Genomic DNA, 19436 nt, shown 5'->3' with positions numbered 1-19436 from the left:
AATTTAACAGTCAATAAAGATGTGCTAACTTTAGACAAAATACCTCAACCACACTATAGTTTTAATACAAATAACATTGTCACTTCTGAAGATAGGTAAATAAAATCTGCCTCCTCTTTCAACTCACTGAAGAGCACACCAAGGGAAGATAAAACCTTTACAAGCGCTGCCAGAAGTTAATGACTGAATTTGCCTAAAGGTCAAACTATTTTTGCTGTGCCTAGCTGACACTCAACAAGTTTGAATAGAAAAGCGCAAGTGGGATTTGAACAGGTTATGAGTTCTGAAGTCTGTGGATGGGGGTTGATGGGTTTGTAAGGAGCTATGGGACATTGGAGGGAACCATGAAAATTAAACATGAACCACTGAGATCCATAGCCTGCATCAGCAAATAATAGTTGCAATGTAGATTAATCTGCCCTAAAAAGAGAAATTCATGGAGACAGGTTTCTCAACCTTAAGCATTCGTAAAAAAAGGTATTTTCGTTAAGACTCATTTTCGTTCGCAATATATTTTTGGTCATTGAATAGAATTTTGGGTTTTCTTACCTGGTACGTAAATACCCCATGAAGAGATGTATTAATAAATAAAGTATTTTCTACGTTTCCCACTACTCTTGCAAGAAACACTACATCAAAAGATGTGTTTCCTCCTGGTGGGATTATCTGGGCAGCAAAGAAAAGCAAAATGTTAATTAGTTTACATCTTGTGTAGCAATAGCAGGTATAGTTGATTGGACAAATAATCAGTTTGGCATCAGGCAAGCCTGTGGTGGCCAAATCCAGCTATAATTAGAATTTGCCATTTTGTCTGGCCTCTCGGCATTATGTTTCAAAGAAAGTATCAATGCAGAGAAGAGTTTATGACTGGCAGGAAGTTTGAAAATAATGCAATTTTGCACCCTCGTTATTTCAAATATATCAGCAATGGCAACATACACACACACATACAGAACAATGCCATATCAACCTTAACAGCCAAGAATGCATAATATTGTTGTAATATTCCTAAACTTCAAGTACAAATACTTATCATGTCAGGAGGTGGAGGAATAAAATGATCTGGCAAGAAACACACGAGAAGTGTCTGCAATTATAAACTGATGAAACATGAAAATCAAGCAGTTTCTGTAAGTTATGGAAATTTAATTCACCCCCCTCCCTCCCCCTCCCAATTTTAAATGCATTCTGAAGAACCTCTATGGTGTGTTAACTGCACTGGAAGCAATTAATTTCACAATTGACCTATTAATATTGTCATCTTAACATTATAGGCAATCGAGGTACCATGAAAACTTCCAAATGCCCATTACGTTTAAAATCATAATTCTGAAGGCTAGTGCAACAACATTAAATGCTGTAAATGTTGATAGTCTCAAAAAATTTGCATATATTTAGAAATAACTTTCTAAATAAAATTGATTTAATATTTGTGCCAGTGTCAAACACTTCACTAATGCAAAATATTATCTAAAATGTGATTTACCAGACCATCTCACACCCTCCTCCCCCATTTGCCCCAAAACATTTGCCTCAATGTTCAAAGCAGAACAATCTTTTTTATAAATTTCAAAGTATTATGCCTTAATGGATTACAGCACAGAAATGGTAATTCTACCATGCATGATCTTCACTGGATGTGCACAAAACTCATCACAACCACTTTGCAGTGTAAAGATTCCCAGGATAATAGTTAACTAAAGTTGACACACAAGGTGATATTAGGGTAGATGTCCAAAATCGTGGTCTTGGTTAGGATTTAAGGAGAAATGTTGATGTTTTATTGAGGGAATTCCAATCTAAAAGTATGGTTGTAAATGAAATGATTATATTCAAACATCTTTACAGGCCAGAATTAGAGAACACATCACTGAAGGGTGTAGGGATGGGGTTGGGTGGGTGGGGTTGAGGGAGGCCAAGGAGGGATCTCCATACAATGCAAATGTTTTAGTTAAAGGTGATTTAACCAAGAAAAAATGTAGTCCAGCAGGCATAGAGATGTTGTGATGCAAGTTAGGTCATGGCAGAATGGCATCGTATCCATGATGATTTGCCTCTTCTAATGTTTATTCAAAATTCTTAAACAAAGTAGTGCCGACCTTTTATTGCATCATGATCAAGTATTGTTATAGGGACAAAGCAACACAAAATGTTAAATTAATCTGCAAAGCTCTATTTAACCTTCTGTTGTCCCATGTTAAATTTATAATGATTTATTCCATCAAATCATTTCACTTCACATGTGGATAATTCCATTATCTTTAATCCCGCTCTCCATATTTTACTGAAGCCCTCCAAAATGAGTTTGAGTTTAGTTCACTCCGAGGTTCAGTGAAAAGCTTTTGTTGCATGCTATCCATCCAGCGGAAGGACAATACGTGATTACAATCGAGCCATCCACAGTGTACAGATACACTGGCAATGGAAAGATTGAAAATGTGAGTGGCATTAAAACGTAGGCCATGCTGTATAAAATTCATTCCCCTTTAACCACCTATCCTGCAAACAGCAAGGATACACAAATAGACGCACACTAATGATCAAATCATTTATTTAAACGATAAAAATAAAAATTGGCCAGGAAGCTGGAAGAATTTAACCAATATTTAACCAAAATTTGAACCCGAGAAATGCTAGAAATGTTCAGCAGGTTACACAGATCTGTGGCAACTAATAACGTTTCATCAGAACTGCTACCTCAGATACAGCCTGACATGCTGAGCATTTCCAGGGATGGACTAGTCTGAAGAAGGGTTTCAGCCTGAAACGTTGCCCATTTCCTTCGCTCCTTAGATGCTGCTGCACCCACTGAGTTTCTCCAACACTTTTGTCTAACATGGACTACTCCTTCTTTTAAAATAACTTGTATAACAACATTCAACACACAAACAGAAAATACTGGATATACTCCACAAGTCATGCTGCATTTGTGGGAAGAGCTCAGCCAACATTTCAAGTTCTTGCAATTCCCACAAAGGGTTTCCAACTTTAAAATCTTCACTTGCTTCTCTTCCTACGATGCAGCCTGACCTGCTGAATATTTCTAGCATTTTCATTTACGATTGCAGCATCTGAGTTTTGATTTTATTTTCATATATTGAATCAGATTGCTAACTTTGTCAAGCTGACCCAAGACAAAACTCTAATCAATTTTAATACTTGATCTTAATTCTGAAGTGCTAATACTAAGATCTTAATACTAAGTGCCATAACATTAAGATACAATACGTACAGCAATCCATCCACCATTGATTATCCATACTTGTGGAAAAGCAGCAGAAATCTATCTCCTTCAGTTTAAGATGCATGATCAATGTAATAGCTGCCACTCTTTGCACGTTATTTCCACAATTCAGTTCCATTCTACTACACTGCTCAATTAACGCTTGTGACAAAGGATAGATTCCATCCCCAGATTTTGATTGCCATTAATCCAAATGATTCACATCACACATGTTACTTGCAGACCATCACTCCATCATAAAACAAAAATCTAAATGTTTCCACCTATGTGCATATTACAGAAGACATCTTACAGCCATTTGAATAATTGCAAATAGAATTCTTACCCTATTTTGAAAAAATGATGCATGAAAGTGTGATGTTGTTGCTGATATTGATACTAATATGATCGTTTCTTCTGTGCTGGGGTTGTGTAAGTATACTTTTTCCATTTTTGGCATTCCCACAGGCCTGTGAAAATAGAAGCAATTAGCATGCAATTTTATACAATTGCTTTAGCATACAAATGACAGAGACTGAAATTGTGTTTACTTGACAGTCAAATACTGTTTTGATCCAATGATTAATGCCTTTCAACACAATGGGCCAAAAATGTACTTGCTGCAGCCCAGCCCACAAACGTAACACCACACTCCTTCACGTGCTCACAGTTGCACTGATCTTCTACAGATGTGGAGGTACAATTGCCCTGGGAATCTCAATCCCAGAGTTGTGCACTGAGATGCACCAAGGTGTGAGTGTCTACTGGGTTTAAGCAAACATTGCAGAGTCCGGCCCCAGAATACTGAAATAGATTTTGACACGAGAGAACAGCAGGAGTGGAGTCAACCATTGAGTAAAAATACCCACTAAAAACAAGCATTAAAATTAAAAATTAAGTAAAAATGTGAAAAGCTAACCTAACCTACATTTTTCTTTCTAATCAAATCAACAGGGCTTCCTCTGTAGAAGGGTCTCGACCCGAAACATCACCCTTTCCTTCTCTCCAGAGATGCTGCCTGTTCCACTGAGTCCCATTTTGTGTTTACCTTCCTGTATCACCCCTGGATGTTACTTCATCAGTGGATTGCCATGCAAATCCAGGACACACTTACCGAAATTAGCTGAATTCAGATAGTTAACTTTAGAACCACTAGGACTGGGAAGTTCAATTATTTGGGAAACTGAATCATTTCTAGATTAGGTCATGAAAAGTGAAACTAACAGGAGTTATAAAACATCCAAATTAAACTGAATCAACAAAAATTAAATGGTGTCTTTGGGTGATAAGCACATCCAACCACTGCCTTATATGCTGTGCTTCGAACCAGAGTTATCCTCCATCACTTGCTATTACAACGTATAATTCGGCATTGTTTTTAACCAAGTGCAATGAGCACTTTTTACTTCTGAAAGGTTAATGCAATAAATACAGCATTTCAAAATGAAATGTCACTGCTGCTAAGACTTCAATGTTAACTTTAACCTGTCATTGTTTTGGTTGCAAAATAAACGGTACACACCCCCCCCCACCTCCCCGATCTCCATGCACCATGCTGTTCAAAATATTGTAGCATACAATAGCACACAAAAATGTGTCCGTTTTAGTTTCGTCAGACCAAAATTATTTATTTTCTATGAGAACCAAGCCATAAAATTAGAAATTTAGATTGTCTTTAAATATGCAAACAATATCCATTATCACATTAGTAGCAGTCTGAAGAAAGGTCTGGACCTGAAATGTCAGCCCATTCCTTCTCTTGAAAGAAGCTGCCTGTCCCGCTGAGTTACTCCAGCATTTTGTGTCTACCATCATGTTAGACTAGTTTAAACTAGCCATTATCCACAGCCTCGGAATGGAAAGTTACATATTTGTACATGAATATTCTTCTACTTTACAATTCAGCAATCTCCAAGTTCATCACATAAATTAGGACTCATTGGGTAGTCCTGCAAGAGATTCCAATTTGAGCTGAGCATCTTAGGGGTGGGGTTGGGAATTGGCAGTGAAAGCAAGGAGTACGCCTGATATACATGGAGAACTTCCACGCTTCTATTTTTAAAAAAACTCGAGAGGTTAAGGCAGGCTGTGCTCAATTCTCAGCATCTTGCTCAAAAAACACCATTGGCAGGAGTCCCAGGATCAGTTCTGCTTTCCATTGAAAAGTTATACATTAATATATATATATTTGAAGAAGTGGAAAAGAGAGAAAAAGGAGAATGTAAAACACCCACAGTACATTTTAAACTGTGAGACAATTACCCAAACATTCATTCAAATTAAACAGATACAAACAACATTTAGAATCAGAGCTGGAAGGTCTTAAGTTTGCTCCTCTCATTTAATAATTGTAGCCTTTTCTATAAAACGATTTAAAATATCAGTACCAGTATACCTTCCTCAAATACAGTTCTGCAAAGCTGAGGCTGGCAGGCAGGCAGTAAATGACCCAGCTTGTCCTACATGAAGAAATTTTAAATTCTTGGCTTGAACATGTATTCTGGAGGCCAGGTGTCGTACTGCAGACTGTTCTTTGGCACAGGCTACAACACTAGAATACTGTAGAACTTAAGTTTGAAGAAGTTATTTTTCCTGCTTGTTTTTTTTTAAATATATCGAGTTTGCCAAAATAAATGAAACTATCATTTCAGCAGGTGTTAACTTGAATACAGTTAAAGGGCAAATAGACATGTTTAATGCACTCCTAAATCCCATTTAGTCACTTCATACAGAAAATGCATTTTGTTTTTCCAAATACTCTGATGATATCAAAACTGATACACGTTATATCTAATTTTGACTAAGATTCCAACAGATTTATCCCTAGATCAAATAGGAAACTGCCTGCAGATGTAATTTTGGATTAGTTTTACCCTGCTGCCAATGTAATAAGAACGTTAGCATTCTTCAAATTAAGACACAGAAGAAGGGTTTTGTGAACGAAGAAATGCTCTGTGATATACTTGAAACCTGGTGTAAATTTTGCTTCCTGCCAAGATACGAAAGGATTGCTTCACTATTACATTTACTTCCTCCTTTGATAGCATTAAATCCTACTACACAAAGTTTTGTGCTCAGGTTATGGAGAGGAAATGCAACTGTGAACCGTAGACACTTAATGGAAGCTCATGACTGAGTCAGGACTAAAGATCTTAGAGCTCCGCTATAACATCTTTGGTCAGGACTGCCACCTAATTATGTCAGGTGAAGGACTGTTTAATTGTTCTAATAATCTCCAGTGTTTGTGAACATTACATGGTGATGCAATGTGTACATTGAGAAATCCTGAAGTTGCTAACAATTTAGCACCAATCCAGACTTCTATCTTCTACACTCAAAGTAACCAGTTTTGATGAATTTCAAGCATTTACAAACCAACACTGTAGATCACTGTTAAAATGCTACGTTTTATTATGCATGGTGATTCTCTTCCCCCCACCCCACCCCCCACCACCACACACACTTCATGCTGAGCTCTCTGGCCTTCAATAGGTTATAGTAATTCAGATATACACTTCAAAATAGAATTGTCTTACTTTTAAAATTTTCATGATACTCTAGTTTCTATCTTTATTTCATCACCTGCAAAATGTTTATCAGTTAAAACATGTTATTCCACATCTCTATCCCCAGTGTCTAAGAGATACACTGTTTGAGAATTCTTGGGCAGACAGAAGACTAATCAGCAACACAACATCACAATTGTTTGCTTGCAATCGACTTTGAAAAAGTGGACACCAACAGTTGCTATATTTTTTCTGTTGTTCACCCTGAACACAAGCACAATGGTTCACACAAAATACTGCACACACCGATAGCCATATCAACATGTCTTCTGGAGATTCTTCCTCACAAAATATACACCATGTAGAGTATTTTTTACTCTTCAAACTGCACTCAATCTCAATTCAGATTAACATGTTGTTTGTTGCAGAAACATCTGTTTTATCAAAGCACCTTTCAAAGAAAACAATCAAGAGCAACTAGATGTGATATCATACCATAAAAGGAGATAACAATACAGAGGACAACATTTTAATTAAACGGGTACATTTTAAGAATCTTAAAAGGGAATACGAGAGCACAGAGCCTTGGTGTGGTTCATAGGGCTGCAGAAGATACGTGGGTCAAGGCTATGGAAGAATTTATCTTTAAACTAAGCTGCTTTTTGATTAAAAGTGAACCAAGGGATGAGCAGAGAAGGCAATGTGTGAACAAAACATTGTAATTTAAGATATAACGACAAGATTTGGTTGAACACAACCTTATAGAAGGTGAACCATGGGAAACATGTAAGCATGCATCATCTATAGTGGTAAAAGAAGTATAGACAATGGTTTCAGTAGACGTCTTGAGGCAAGATGCAGTCAGCATCAGCGGGTGGAAGAGTGGGGTAGGGCAACCGATATTGCCCAAGGCTGCAATGTAGATGATAGATTAGATGAAGTCAAGATAGGTTCTTAAAGACCACTAGAAGCAATTTTCTGGGAGCAATAAAAGGCAGTGAAAGTACACAAGTACGTTCAACTGAATAGATAAAGACCTAAAACTATTTTTTTTAAAGTCTGAAGAAAGGTTTCGGCCCAAAACGTTGCCTATTTCCTTCGCTCCTTAGATGCTGCTGCACCCGCTGAGTTTCTCCAGCATTTTTGTGTGCCTAAGACCTAAAGTAAACAGTGCAATCTCATAAAGCTAAACAGTGGAGAATGAAAAAGTGTCATCAAGCACATGAGCAATTATGAGATCATGAGAAGGGCGAGACTTTTGTCAGATTAACTTAATTTTCTGAGACTTCATTACAATGAGATTTGCTTATTTTGCACTAAGATTATCTTTTCACCAGCTTGACTCCAGGTGTGAGTGTATTGCCCTGGAATTTGGAAGAATGGGAAACGATTCTACTGTGTCAAACAGGAGGGATTGATAGTGTAGATGCAATGAGACTTTCCTTTGGACTAGTGTCACAACCAAATTTTGTAACAGAAAACCAGTCATAAGTTATTAGTCGCAAAGAAACAAGTAGAACCTGCAGACAAAATGCAACGTAAATTTCCAATGGTCCATACTTCACTTCAGTGCAAAACAAATGACCGAATACACAAACAATGGTTAAGACAAAATGTGGCTGCCGAGGAGAAAGTAGCTTTGAAAGGCATGGATACAGATTAGGTCTATCCCTTCTTCTAAAAGTACCCCTTGGATCTAAACTACTTAGCCAAAGGAATGACACTGTCCATTTCTATCCTGTCAAGACCTCAAAGAATTTGATACTCTTTAATAAGGTAATCGATTATTTTTTATAAACTCTAAAGTATACAGACCTAGCCTATTGTCTCTTCAGAAACTGTTCTGATGGATTGTCCCTGAACTGTATACCAAAGGGGATGAAAATTGAACTCCATACTCCATTTGTGGTCTCACTGGAACCCCATATAATTCCATCAAGACTATTTTACTCGTGTAATCCAAACTTCCTGTAATAAAATGCTAAAGTCCCATTTGTCCATTGCACGTGCATGTTAGCTTTCAGATATGCATACAATGAATTGTGTTATTATAACCTAAATATAGCAACAACAACCTCCAATGATCACATTGCAATTATTAAAGCCTACATTGTAAAGTGTATTGTCATCACATCTAGGCAACATGCTGAGAGCTCATTTCCATTTGGTGGGGATTCTAGTTCAGTTTATTATTGACACATACACCGAGATAGTGTGAAAAGTTAAATCATGTTATATAATCATACGCAAATGAAAGTGTGAAACCATTATAAGTAAATCTGCTTCTGGGACACCAGGCCTAGAGTCGCCATGTTTCATCAGCATCTTGCAACTTCAGTCTCTGAAAAGTCTGATCTTGGCTAAAGGCGATATATATATATATATATATATATGCATGCAATTTATTATTTTCTCACTTTAAGGCCTGGTATTCTGGTGCCACTGGATCACTTTTATATGCCAATTTAAGAACAAGAGTCACTGACTATGAATAAGGGGTTTCCCCATTTAAGATACAACAGGAGGATGCCGCCTCACCCACTGAGTTACTCTAGCACTTTGTGATTATCTTTGGTGTTAACCAGCATCTGCAGTTCCTTTCTACACAGGAGTTTTTACTCTTGAAGGATTGTGAATCTTTGGAATTCTCTATACTGGACACCGAGGTGTTGAATATATTCAAGGATGTAATACACGGATGTTTGGATGGTAAGTGAGTTAATGGTGAATGGAGAAAAGAGAGAAGTGAAATTGAAATAATTATCGCACATGTATAGGACAGGTTTGGAGGGATATGGACCAAGCGCAGGCAAGTGGGACTAGTGCAGCTGGGACCTTTTGGACAGTGTGGGCAAGGGGCCTGTTTCAACACTATCACTGAATGGCATAGCAGGTTCCAGTGGTTACAAGTTCTCAACATTTATGGAGAAACAAGCAAATGTTAAGGCTGGAATCTTGAGCAAAACACAAAGTGCTGGAGTAACTCAGTGGATCAGGTAACTTCTCTGGAAGACATGGATATATGTTTGGGTCAGGACCCTTCAGTCTGAAGGTGGATTCCGACGAAAAACTTCAACTATCCATGTCCTCTAGAGATAATGTCTGAATCGCTGAGATACATATTCCAGCACTAAGATTTGTTGCTATTTGCCTTTTCTTTCTTTCATCACATACATAAGATTTGCACCAACACTAAATAATTGCCACTACATTCTGTCCATTTTTATGTCATCGACTGGCTCAGCTTCATGACTGAAGAGATCAAGCTGCTTTGTATCAGCTTTATCTTCATAGTCATACCTTTATTATAAAATCCATCTTCAATTTAAATGTTGTGGTAAATGTAACATTGACATATCTGCTAACGCAAAAATGTAAGGTGCAACATCCTCCATAGCCAATGAACGTACTTTGAGATGTATTAATATTTAAATATTTCCTGCTCAGAGTCCAGTTGAACTGCTTGTTTGTGTTTTTTTTTATGGAAGTGATTAAAAAGACAGATTGCATATGCTGAAATAAAAGACTGGAGTCCAGACTCAAAACTTTGTCTATTTCACTCCACAGATGCTGACTGGCCCACTGAGTTCCACCAGCAGTTTGTTTTTTTGCTCAAAATTTGAAAAAGGAATTAATACACCAATGTCAAATATAGAAATTAAGTGCAGGAGTAGGCCATTCGGCCCTTCGAGCCTGCACCGCTTGTGCAACATATTCACAAATATGTTGTGAATATCATTAAAGTTACCTGCTCCATACAAGTTTAGATATGCTAAGGATTAGATTTTGCAAGGAAGGTAATGATGAAGTTATCACATGCTCTGTTCGAAAAGCCAAGGAAGCGTGTGGGGTTGGGAGGGGGCTGCAAATGAGAGGCAGATTAATTACACACTCAAGTATCTACATGCCTATCTGTGTGTATGAGTGATTGCTGCAACGGACTATTTTAGGTGCTGAGCAGGCCTAGCGTAACACACAACACAGCCCGACTCAAACCCCTGCTTGTTTTAGAAGAATGTACACTGATCCAAACCAGACACACAGTTAAGGCCCATTAGGATCAAGTGGCTCAGCTCCAGAACTTTGTTATAAAAAAGCAGAATCTCTCTGCATGATTTCTCAGTAAAAGTCACTCAGTAGTAGGTACTCGCTTGCATTTAAAACTCTCAATGCATAGAAATACTATCATGGGGCCAAATAAGCTGAATCAATAAGTTTTTTTTGAAAATCATTCTTGGAAAACATGGAATAATGACCCCTAGTTTACTTATTCTGCAAAATAGTCTAATTGTAAACAGCAATTCGACCGCCAAATGTTGAAACAAGTAACTGCAAGTGCTGGCTTACAAAAAAGGACAAGCGTTGGAGTCAGCGGGTCAGGCAAACCCCTGGAGGACATGCTACTGACTCACTGAGTTACTCCAGCAAGATAGACACAAAGTGCTTGAGTAACTCAGCGGGTCAGGCAGTCTCTGGCTGAATCACTGTCTTTAACTTTTCACAGCGATGGATTCCGTGAGTGTAGACTGACCTCCCCTCCACCCCCTCCTGCCTCCATCCCTCCTTCTCCACCCCCCTCCCTTCTTCCTTTCCCAACCCTTCCTCCCTTCACTCTTCTCTCCTTTCTCACTCCCCCCCCCCCCCTCCCCTCACATCCCCTTCTCCCCCTCCCATTCACCAACCTCCCCCCCCCCCCCCCCCCCCACTTTCCCCGACGCCCCCCATTTGTGGACCCAGCCTGCGACCAGCAATCCCCTGCACACTATCCCACACACACACACACTAGGGACAATTTATACAAACCTGTGTGCCTTTGAAGTACTTAAGGAAACCCCAACCCAATCGTAGCCCTAACCCTAACCCTAGGCCTAACCCGAGCCCTAACCGTAACCCTAGCCCTAGGTTGATAGGCTTGGTATAAGTATAAATTGTCCCTAACGTGTGTGGGATAATGTGCGGGGGGGTCACTGATCGGAGCGGACTCGGTGGGCCAAAGGGCACTGTATCTCTGAACTAATTGTGACACAGGAGCCCCAGGGGTTGGACTCGAACCCCGAATGTTCTGCCGGCTCCTCATGGGAACTAAACTGTTGGCCACGAGTTGCCCCAGAAACAGATCTCTCTTCCAATGGTCTCTCCAACCCCCAGAGGCAGCGGCTTTTCAACTGGGTACAGGCAATGCTGTCAATGTACCAGTGCTACCCACCTGCTCCGGCCACTGAGTCTAAATACCCACTACACACTTTTGAAGCTAGGAGGGTGTTGTTCTCAAAGTCTGCATTTATGCCATAGTCAATGTTACTAAAACAGATGTGGCCTTTGTGCAGTACTATTAGTGGGATCTAGCTGTCACTGTCAGGGTCCACAAATGGGGGGCGTCGGGGAAAGTGTGGGGCATTGGAGAATGGGAGAAGGGGATGCGAGGGGAGGGGGAGGGAGTGGAGAAGAGTGAAGCAACGAGAGGGGAGGGGGGGGGGGGGGGAAATAGGGGGGGAAGGGAAGAAGGGGGGGGGGAGGGGGGAGGGGGGGGGGGAGGGGGGGAGGGGGAAGGAAAGGGGGGGGGGAGAGGGGGGCTGGGAGGGGCAGGGGGAGTGGAGAAGGAGGGATAGGGGCAGGGGGAGAGGGGAGTTCAGTCTACACTCAATGAATCCATCCCTGTGAAATGTTGGAGACGATGATTGGATCTGGAACCCGACCAATAAATCTGTAAATAAAACTGAACGACTCAGCCATCTTTTCATTTGCACAATTGATTTATTGTATTAATTTTAATATTAGCGTGTAAAATCCATGCATTGAAGGACACATTTTTTACAGCCCATCTGTGGTCCATAACCCTAACCGGGCATCACACGTCAGCGTGTGACAGGGCGCACGACGTGATGAGACACCCAGATGTCACCCCTGGATTTTGAACATTCCAAAATCCAGAGGCGACAGGGAGTCAAGTCAACGCACGTCACACCGCGTCAAGACCCGACCACGACGCGACAGCCACTTTTCAGGCTCTCGCCGAAAATGTGCTGGATTGGAGGTGTGGCGGCTTCGACCACCCCGGGCCGCAGTGTTTGAACCGGCCCGTTCTCGGGGTTCGGTGAGCTGCGGGACTGTTTATACCATCGCCCGGTGGGGAATCGCCTCAGCGCAGAGGGAGCAGAGGGAGAGACTGCAACCCTAAGATTTTTGCCTCCACCACAGTGAGGAGGTGTTTGGAGGACTCACTGTGGTGGAAGTTAATTTGTGTTTATTGTTGTTTATTATTGTATCATTGTATGTATGACTGCAGGCACAAAATTTCGTTCAGACCGTAAGGTCTGAATGACAATAAAGGAAATTCAATTCAATTCAAAATGTCGCCCAAGTGGGACATGCCCTTAAGTCGTTTTACAAGTTTCACAGTTCTCCTCATTGTTTTCCTCTCGGGATCACACCTTCCCTAACCAACAATGGGATACCCTGCCTGAGGTCATTTGTGGCTGGCCCTGATCTTTTCTTGCCTCCAGCTCTTCACACTTCTCAGGATTAATGACACAAATTTCTGGAGTAACTCAGCAGATTTCATTAGTCTGAAGGGTCCTGACGTTACCTGTCCATGTTCTCTAGTGATGCTGCCCTGGCCCGCTGAATTACTCCAGCACTTTGTGTTATTTTGTGCATTAACCATAATTTGCAGGTCTTTGCTTCAACTACATACAATAAGAATCTATATAGGAAAGAACTGGAGATGCTGGTTTGAATCGACGATAGACACAAAATGCTGGAGTAACTCAGCGGGACAGGCAGCATCTCTGGAGAGAAGAAATGGGTGATGTTTTGGATAGAGACCCTTCTTCAGTCTCAATAATAATAAACTACTCGGTTACAATGGAAAATCAACAATAACGCAATAAGAGACACCATTCCTGCTCTCCCTCCCTCCCTCCTATGGCCTGTTATAACGAAAGTTTACTGTACTATATTATGCTGTGAAGATCAAAACATGAAATTACAGATCATTTGATATTTTTCTGAGATCTTGAGAACATGACCACACTGCAGAAACTAGAGCAGAATTTGTAAAAGTAGCTTCATTTCTGCTTTTTATCATTCAAGAGGAAATGAGGTTCTCAACACTTTCCAAAAACAGAACTGCTATTTCTATAACTTGTTGTAATTGTATACACTTCTACAAAGACATTTCACAATGAAAATGTGGTCACAATTGCAACCTGATAATTAATATTGTGAAGGGAAGGCTTTGTGGAGGTCTTGCCTAACAAATGTGCTGGAATTCTTTGAAGTAGTAAATAGCAGCACAGCCAAAGGACAGTCAGTAGATGTTGCATACCTGGATTTTCAGAAAGCCCTTGATAAGGTGCCACATGGGAGGCTGCTAAGGAAGATGTGAGCTCATGATATCAAAGGGCAGATACTAGCATGGATATCAGGATGGCTGGATGGCAGAAGGCAAAGAGCAGCAAAAAAGAGGGCCTTTTCTGGTTGGCTGCCAGTAACTATCGGAGTTCCACAGGGCTCGGTGCTTGGGCTGCTGGCCTTAAATAATTAATGATTTGGAGAAGGGGGTCGAAGGCTTTATGGCAACGTTTACGGATGATATGGAACTAGCAGTTAGTGTAGAGAAAGCAGGGACTCTGCAGAAGGACTTGGATAGGTTGGGAGATAGAATATAGTGTAGCAAATTGTGGAGTCATGCATTTCAGTAGTAGGAAATAATTTTGAAAATAATTTTCTAAAACATTTAGAAAATAATTTTCTAAAGTAAACACAATGCTAGGCTAGCATTCATTTCGAGAGGGTTTGTATACAAAAACAGGGATGTAATGGTGAGGCCCTATAAGGCGCTAGGTCAGGCCGCATTTGGAATATTGTGAGCAATTTTGGGCACCTTATCCGAGGAAGGTTATGATGGCTCTGGAAAGGGTCCAGAGGAGGTTTACGAAAATGAGCCCAGGAACGAGGTCAACGCCTCAGAATTAAAGAACATTCTTTTAAGGAGATGAGAAGAAATTTCTTTAGTCAGCGGGTGGTGAATCAGTGGAATTCTTTGCCACAGTAGGTTGTGGAGACAAAGTCAGTGGATATCTTTAAGGCAGTTAGAAAAATTCTTGAATAGTATGGGTGTCAGAGGTTATGGGTAGGCAGGAAAATGGGGCTAGGAGGGTGAGATAGATCAGCCATGATTGAATGGCAGAGTACACTTGATGGACCAAATGGCCCAATTCTACTCCTATCACTCATGATCTTATGACATTCCTCCAGTATAAGATAATTGAGAGTATTTTGCAGAAATAAAATAAAAAATGCTCTTTAATAATGACACGAGTGTCAAGGAAAGAGCGTTCATCTTGCGGCCCTGTTTCCACCACCACAAGGAGCACAAGACGTAATTTTCATTAAAACCTCCTTCTTTCATCTCCGCAACATCGCCAAACTCAGACCGTCTCTCACACCGCCCGCTGCTGAAAGACTCATCCATGCCTTCATCTCCTCCAGACTGGACTATTGCAACTCACTTCGCCTTGGCATCAGCTCCACCTACATCAACCGACTCCAACTGGTCCAGAACGCAGCCGCCCGACTCATCACCCATACCAAATCCTGGCATCACATCACTCCAGTCCTCAAACAACTTCACTGGCTTCCCATCTCCCACCGGATCACCTACAAAATCCTGATCCTCACCTACAAAGCCCTCCACCATCTGGCCCCCCCATATCTCACTGACCTCCTCTCCCGCTATCAACCCTCACGGTCCCTCAGATCCACATCAGCTGGTCTCCTCTCCATCCACGTCCAACCTCCGCAGTTTTGGGGACAGAGCCTTCTCCAGGGCAGCTCCCAGGCTCTGGAACTCCCTCCCCCAACTGATCCGCAATTCCATGTCCCTCACCATCTTCCAGTCCCGCCTCAAGACCCATCTCTTCACCTCTGCCTATCCTTAGCCCCACGTGCCATCCCTTTTCATCTGTGCATTAATTGCCTCATACTGTGTTTTGTATTGAATTCTGTATTTAATTTGTGTACTAGTCATGTCTCTACTATTTATTTCATTCCCCTTACATGTTTTTCCTCTACCTGCTAAATTTTTGTAAGGTGTCCTTGAGATTCTTGAAAGGCGCCCATAAATAACATTTATTATTATTATTATTATTGTCTGCAGATGCCGAGAAGTGTGTACTGCTCTGGCTGAACAATTTCTAATCTTGTGATGTGGACTCAATAAGATTAATGACATGGGATTAATGAATAGAGAACTCTCTCAATAACACTGGTCCACCTCTATAAGGAAAAGAGATTTGATTTACCTACCAACTACTATTAATTATTTCTCATTATCTCTTCAGAGGGGAATGGTGAGCTACCTTTGGAATAACTGTGCAGGGAAAATGCCAATAGGTATGATTGGGTACAGTGCTCCAGGAGTTTGACTCGAGACAAATGGAAAAGAGTGATACGAGAGCTGGAAGGAAGGGAAAGTTGCAGATGGTGGTGGCCCTGTGCAATAGCTGCCTGTACAATTCTGGATGGTAAAGTAATTTGGCTGGGAAGAGCAAAGCAGTTTTGGAAAGTCATACGGTCATAGGTGATAGGAGCAGAATTGGGCCATTTGGCCAGTCTAGTCCACTCTGCCATTCAATCATGGCTGATCTATCTCTCCCTCCTAATCCCATTCTCCTGCCTTCTCCCCATAAACCCTGACACCCCAGTAATGGCATTAATTGCAGCAGAAATACAAATAGAAAATAACACCGCACTCGGTGAACATTCCCAGTTTGGAGGATGAATAATTATTGAAGACAATTGGGAGCAAACAATTCCACTGAGCAATTCCTGGAATTACATCCTCCAAATAAGAAGATTCACGAACTCTCCCTCAGTTAGGCACCACTCTGAGGTTTATTTGGGGTTTTTTTTGGAGGGGCGGGGGGGGGGGGGTGTCTCCCTCAGATCTCCTCCGATTTTAATTTTACTGGGACTACTTTAGGTCAAATATTGCCCTGTGTCTCATCCTCCCTCAAGAATTAATCGTGCTTATCTGATTGAATATAAATCATTGTTGACCTTTGGAACTGTGGTTCCAACACAAATGAAACGAGTATTAACGAGCCAATAAATTACTTAGATATCACACATTGGCACCATTGACAACACCTTACATCATATTGCAGAAAGACTGGTTACATCGTGGCCTAGTTCAGCAACTTGAACGCCTGGGAGCGGAAAACACTACAAAAAGTTGTGACCACTGCCCAGTCCATCACCGGCTTTGACAACCCCACCGTCGAAGGGATCTATTGTAGTCGATTCCTCAAAAAGGCAGCCAAAATCGAAATCAAAGGCAGCCAAAATCAAAGACCCATCCTGGCCACACACTCATTTCACCATTGCCATCAGGAAGAAAGTACAGGTGCCTGAAAACTATAATGTCCAGGTTCCGGAACAGCTCCTACCCTACAGCCACCAGGCTATTAAACACAACAACAAATAAGCTCCGAGCTCTGAACTGCAAAAGCCTATATTATTATTGCACTATATTTGTTATTTATTGAACTTTTTTTTTCTCCTCCCCCATTATTTACTATGTTTGCATATTCACATATTCTGTTGCGCTGCAGCAAGTAAGAATTTAGTTGTTCCATCCAGAACATATGCCAATAAAACACTCTTGACTTGGCTATTCATATATTAGGTGGCCAGATTGGATTTGTGCTGAGATTGCAAAAAAGACATCAGTGGACAATTTCCCTTTTTGTCAGACAGTATAATGTAGAAAAGTGTAGGATAACTCACTTCGGAAGGATACTTTTGTATTGGAGACAGTATTGTTAGGTTCACTGGGTTGATGTGTGGGGTGAAGGAATTCACTTATAGGTGGGGCCTATGCTCAATAGAGGATGTGAAAATGAGAGGGTGAACTTAGTGAAACAAAATTCTTAAGAGGATTGACAAGGTGGTTGTTGAGACGATGTTTCACTTCCAAATAAGGGAGTATAACTTCAGACTAGTTGGTTGCCCATTTTGGAAAGAGTAGAGGAAGTTCGTCTTTCAGAGGGTCATGAACCTTTGAAGTTCTCCATGCCAGAGGGCCTTAAAGCTGGGGTCATTGAGTATATTTAAAGTAGAAATAGGCTTGCATTTAAACAAGAAGAAAGTGGAACGGCAATGCAGGGTAAAGGGACCATCTCCTATCCCTGGCTCTTTACGTTCAATTTGATAGTGGTGATAAAGTGAGGGATTTGACAAACTACACAGTTCTGCTACGGCTGATAGTCTACTGGCCTCAATCAGTCTACAATAGTGTACTGGCCAATGTGATCAGCCATGAACACATTGAATGGCAGTGCTGGCTCGAAGGGCCGAACGGCCTACTCCTGCACCTGTTGTTTATTGTCAATGCCCAGTTTCAAACTGCTAGATCTGTATTTAAATAGACCTTAATGTGCAAACTTGACTTAGATGTGAAGACAAAACATGCAGGGAGGCCAACATTGTTAAGGCTATTTGCATCTGCAACCAGCACAAGATCAAGGTACAAGATACAATTTATTTGTCATTTGGACCCCTTGAGGTCCAAACGAAATGACGTTTCTGCAGCCATACATTACAAACAAATAGACCCAAGACACAACATAATTTACATAAACATCCATCACATTGCTGTGATGGAAGGCCAAAAAAACTTATCTCTCCACTGCACTCCCCCCCCCCCCCCCCCTCCGATGTCAGAGTCAAAGTCAAAGCCCCCGGCTGGCGATGGCGATTGTCCCGCGGCCATTAAAGCCACGCCGGGTGATGCAAGGTCGCACACCGGGTTCTTGATGTTAGAGCCCCCGGCGTGCGCTCGCAGAGTCCCCCAGCCATTCCAAGCCGCGCGGGGCGATGCTGTAAGGCCCCGCTCCAGGAGCTCTTCAACCCCGCAACTCGGGCGGGAGAAGTCGCCGTTGCGGGAGCCCTGAAAAGCGGTCTCCCTCCAGGGACCCACGGGCTCGCGGTGCCGCCGTCCGCCAGACCCGCAGTTGCAGCCTCCGAATCTCCGGAGGTTGGGCCGCAGCAGCGCTCCACCACCGCTCCACCCGCTCCGGACTCGGCCAGCTCCACGACGGTGAGGTGAGTAGTCGGCACCAGAGCCCCCGGTCTTCTCCTGTTGGAGGCTGCTCCTCGTTGCAGCCCCAACGACAACGGATACCCGACAAAGAAAAGGTCGGGTCTCCCGTGCAGGGAGAGATTTAAAAGTTACCCCCTCCCTCCGAGGTAGCAGACTAATGGTGTGGTCACAGTCACAGAATTACTCACTTTACCCAATTAGAAAGAAGTAAACTTGGGCTCATTTACACAGTTGCTGACAACATGAACTCTACATTTGTTCTCAAACTGTACCGACCAATTTATAATTTACCAACACCAACCACAGCTCAATTTCTGCAACATATTTTCAGCATCCACTTCCAGTCCTCTCACAGTATCATGTAAATCCAGCAGATTTAAAAATTACCAACACAGCTTTTTCTGTAATGCCATTTTCCAACTATCATTTCATTAATTCTGGCAATAAAAGCAGAAAAGCAAAACCAGATGCACACAAATCCAGTCATTCCAAACTTACTGGAAGAATTGGTGCCAATGATAAAAATCATATCTGGAATATAAAACATAATTGGTATAGTTGGGGGAAAAAAAAATACCTTATTCGCATTTTATTTTAAGTG

At 41.5% G+C, this 19436-nt stretch overlaps 1 protein-coding gene across 1 annotated transcript in view; it reads right to left on the bottom strand.

Annotated features, from left to right (window-relative positions):
- The window catches only part of tmem131 (transmembrane protein 131), a 170488-nt gene that overhangs the window by 68138 nt on the left and 82914 nt on the right, over window positions 1-19436 (bottom strand). The window contains exons 5-6 of the mRNA XM_055636520.1: window positions 3570-3693; window positions 550-666 (exon numbers count right to left, since the gene is read on the bottom strand). Coding sequence (XP_055492495.1) covers window positions 550-666; window positions 3570-3693 — 241 coding nt within the window. The remainder of the gene's footprint in view (window positions 1-549; window positions 667-3569; window positions 3694-19436) is intronic.

The sequence above is a fragment of the Leucoraja erinacea genome, chromosome 6 (genome assembly GCF_028641065.1).
Source record: "Leucoraja erinacea ecotype New England chromosome 6, Leri_hhj_1, whole genome shotgun sequence".
Lineage (NCBI taxonomy): Eukaryota > Metazoa > Chordata > Chondrichthyes > Rajiformes > Rajidae > Leucoraja > Leucoraja erinaceus.
Note: the sequence above shows the minus strand (reverse complement) of the source record. Positions and strands in the feature narration are given on the sequence as shown.